The sequence below is a fragment of the Hipposideros armiger genome, unplaced genomic scaffold (assembly GCF_001890085.2).
Source record: "Hipposideros armiger isolate ML-2016 unplaced genomic scaffold, ASM189008v1 scaffold_50, whole genome shotgun sequence".
Taxonomy (NCBI): Eukaryota; Metazoa; Chordata; class Mammalia; order Chiroptera; family Hipposideridae; genus Hipposideros; species Hipposideros armiger.
The window spans coordinates 1865273-1869378 of record NW_017731400.1 but is presented as its reverse complement, the minus strand read 5'-3'; the positions used below and the strand labels follow the sequence as shown (position 1 = coordinate 1869378).

Below are 4106 nucleotides of genomic sequence, written 5' to 3'. Positions count from 1 at the left end.
CTTCTGTGATTTTTTTCAAAACGGGCAGTGAGGGGATTTTCTACCCATCTTAGAGGAGACAAGATTTATTTTCTGTATATTTATGTCTGCTAGAACATTCCAGAAAGAAAAGCCTTGACCCCAAATACCATCCGTGTATAAACACTTCTGTTGTATAAACCCAGAGGCAGCTAATCTTTTTTAATGAAGACAAAAGTACGTAGAAAACAATTACATTTATTTTCAATCACAGTTTACACCAAACTAATTGAAAGTAAAACTAATTAAACAAGAAAACATCAATTAGATATCTATTCTCTCTCTTGTACAATTATATTGTTTTATTGCCTATGTTTCATAATTGTTGCCAAGCAGCTTTTAAGTCCTATCATTAGTTATCCAGAGAAACACACTGGGAAGCATTATATATGTTTTGGACTCTATGGTGTTTTGCTAGGTAAGCTGCTGCTGAAATTAGGTCCTTTTTACACACAGGTGTTCTTGATACATTTTATTTTTAAAACCTCCTAACCTGTTAGAAACATTTGAGCTCATGGAGATCTAGTTCCTGAAATTAATAATTGTAGTTGCTCTGAGTACTCTGTTTATACAATAGCCAACCTGTTACCATAAACACCACTTTCCTACTCTCTTCACTCTAAGCAAGAGAGACAACTTTAAAAACAAATTGGTTTCAGTGGTTAAAGCAGTCAAGATTATGCCATTTAATGGCATTATTGAGAACACAGGTATAAAAGGAATGACATCTGTGAAAGTGGACTCTAGCTCTTTAAATACATTCTACTTTTTCTCAACCTTCCTCTCATCCTCCACTTTCTGAAACTAGCTAGTGATCATTTTAATTGATGAATACTCTTTTAAAACTAATATTTCCAAGTAACAAGAACTTATATGTTGTTTCATATAGAAGTTGTGCTGGATGTGTAATTCAATATGCAATTTGTCTGGTGAAGGACTTTTTCTCATTCTTCAGAGCCCTACTCCTACAGAAAGCTTATATCTGCTCCCAGCCTTACAAGGCTAGAATACAAGTGAGAGAAGCCAAAATCCTTTCTATCATATCTCCTTTTTATTACATCTCCCACAAGCCTGTCCTAACAAGCATATTCCCACTGATTTCTCCTGGAATTTCTCCATATTTATGCAAAGGACACATGATTTAGCTCTTGAAGACAAAACTGCATTGCCCTGTAAAGAAGTCTCTGGTGATTTACCTCTTAAACTAGATTTTAAACTCTTCAAAGAAAAACATCATTTGTGCCAGCCTTTTAACACCACACTGTCTGTGTATGAATGAACAAGGGGTGGAGGTATCTGAATAGAATCTCTATTACCTTTTGCAGATCTAGATCTTCAATTACAATAGATCTTCTTGCCTCTGCTTCCAACTATATTTTTTGTTTCAGTTTTCGATAGGTTTTTGGTTATTTGCTCTGACTCTCAGATCCGGAGTCCAATCTTCATATCGGACGACCTGCTGTGGTTCAACTACCCAACGATAAGCTTTGATGTCTGGTCCATTTGCCTGTGATGACACTTATTTGGAGCATTAGGTTTTTAGGTTTGGTCACACCTTCAGACTGTGCTGATGGCATAACTATGTACCCTTTTTGAACATGCTGTCTGGAAAGACTTTTTTCTCCTTGACCAACTTTGGTACATGATCTGTGCACTAGTGCAGCACACTTAGAGCTGAGAAAACAGACCACATGCAGTAAGACCTCTACTTACAGAAATGCCCTATTCCTTCCTACTATGGGTTCCATAGCTACCCATGATGTCCTGTTTTCTTCTACAGCCATTAAACATTTCTAGTTTTCTTTCACTTTCCCTAAGAAATTGAGAGAAATGTGTGGAAATGTGTCAGATTTATGTTTGTAGCAGAATGTCGATTTGTGAATTAATTGTTGATGCACTGTTGGTGTTAATTGGTAAACTGTAGGTATTTGTGGGGCAGATATGTGTTCTAAGAAAATGCTTGACAAAAAACTAAAAGAACTTATTTAGAATTATCAAAGTGCATCAATTTTGTTTTGCCTCTTGGGAAAAGGTTAACTTCTTTTGCCCAGAACAGGTGTTTACCACCCAGAGGTAAATGGCTGGTCCAAACCAGAATCAAATTTGAGTTGTACTGAAATGGGTTAATTGTTCAAATTCCCCACTGGTCATTGTTAGCTACACTAAAAAAAGAATATCTGTCTAGTTAAATACATGATTGATATTGAAAAATCTTTGTCATAATAGCCAAGAGTAGTGTTATGATAAATGCGGCTATGTTTCAGAGTGCAAGCTCACAGCTAGCTAGCAGTATTCAAAAATATGTGAAAAGTTGGGTAACAATTGCAGTTACATTGAAACTCACAAATACCAGTTTAGAACAGATTTATATGGAGGAAAGTCTTCTTAAAATAGTATTTCAGCTGAGATGACACTTTTTTAGTCTTTAGTCCCCAGTAAGTTCTTTCTAGTTACCAACAGCATAAAGTTCTTTCTAGTTACCAACAGCATATTTGATACATGCAGCCCTCTACCTAATTTTTAAGGATAATGAGTCCAATTTTCTTTCTTGTAGGAAGATACTGAGAGCATCTGACATACTCTCTCCATGTTATTATAACTATACAGTCTTATATTTTACAATATGCAAGAATCACTGAAAGGGTAAAATCCCTGTGCAGCATCCAATGTAAACTTCCCACCGAAAATAGGAAAGTTTGTTATGGCTGGTTTGTCATACTCATGTTGTTGCTATATACATTTTGTGACCTCCCCTTTCCTCCCCCCAAAAAATGCACTTTTTGAATTCTGATTACCAAGAAAGTGCACTCTAGACGCCCTAACAATATCACAGGCTCTATCCCTTTGTCAGAGCACTGTTCTCGAGCCCAACTGCAGGCTCCAGTGTTAGCCTCCAAGGAAATAAAAAAAAAAAATGATGGAAACCACTGACCCAGCTATCTTTCATCCACGGCTCCTGAAGCAGGAGCGGAGTTTTCTGTCGTGTGCAGATCCGTGGCCTCGAGACTGATCAGCACGGCGCCACGGCCAGCACAACCGCCAGGACACCCAGGCAATTCACTCGATGTTCTAGAAACCACGAGGCTGAGGCGTGGCCCGCAGGCTCTGGAGCTCGGAGAGAACGCCCTCCTCCGGGGCTGGAGCGTTGCCGCTGCGCATGCGCGCGGGGCCCTCGCGAGGGCGCGCGGCCTGGGCTCAGCGGTCGCCCCGCGCGCCTGCGTCTCCAGCCCCTCCTTCCGGCCGCCGGTCGGGTCAGCACCACCATGTCGCATTACTGTGGGCCCAAGTACCGGAGCGGAGACCTGGTGTTCGCCAAGTTAAAGGGCTATGCCCACTGGCCGGCCAGGATCGAGCACATGGCCCAGCCTAACCGATATCAAGTGTTCTTCTTCGGGACCCACGAGACCGCGCTCCTGAGTCCCAAACACCTCTTCCCGTATGAGGCGACCAAGGAGAGGTTCGGCAAGCCCAACAAACGGAGGGGCTTCAGCGAGGGGCTGTGGGAAATCGAGAACAACCCCAGCGTCCAGGCCTGTGACTACGAAGTCGCCCAAGAGAAGAACGGCGACGAGGAACCCGTGCTGGAGCCACAGCCCGAGGCCCCCGAGGCCCCCGAGGCTCCCGAGGCCCCCGAGGCCCAGCAGAGCGGCCCCCGCAGCGGAGATGAGCAGGGGGCACCGGGCGTCGAGGAGCCGGCCCAGGAGCAGGAGGAGAAGGAGCCACTGAAGAGGTGCCTGGAGGACCTGCTGGAGGCCACCCCCAAACGCCGCAAGGAGGCCGCCGACCCAGGAGGCGAGGAGGAGGAGGAGGAGGAGGAGGAGGTGGCGGCTGCCTGCGAGGCGGAGAGGCCGCTCCTGCTGGAGGCCTCGGAGCCGGGTCCTGCCCGGCCGCTGCCTCCGGAGGAGCCGGAGCCCCAGGAAGAGGCTGCTGACGAGAAGGAGGCCGAGGTCCTGGGAGTCGGCGACAAGGAGAGCCTGTAGTCGCCCAAGTGCCAACGCGAGCCCCTGCCCGTTCCCTCGGCGGCCCGACTGTTCCAGGAAGCCGGCCTATGAGCTGGGGCCGCCTCCCTGCCCCTGCCGGCTCCCCCG

At 45.4% G+C, this 4106-nt stretch overlaps 1 protein-coding gene across 1 annotated transcript; it reads left to right on the top strand.

The window, feature by feature from the left end:
- Positions 1-3281: 3281 nt before the first annotated feature.
- On the top strand, positions 3282-3998 carry HDGFL1 (HDGF like 1). Its single transcript, XM_019640487.1, has one exon. It carries the CDS (start codon positions 3282-3284, stop codon positions 3996-3998), a length of 717 nt encoding a protein of 238 aa, XP_019496032.1.
- The last annotated feature ends 108 nt before the right edge of the window (positions 3999-4106 follow it).

What these genes read in the sequence shown, in the direction of transcription:
- HDGFL1 (XM_019640487.1), top strand. Translation starts at nt 3,282, where the DNA reads ATGTCGCATTACTGTGGGCCCAAGTACCGGAGCGGAGACCTGGTGTTC.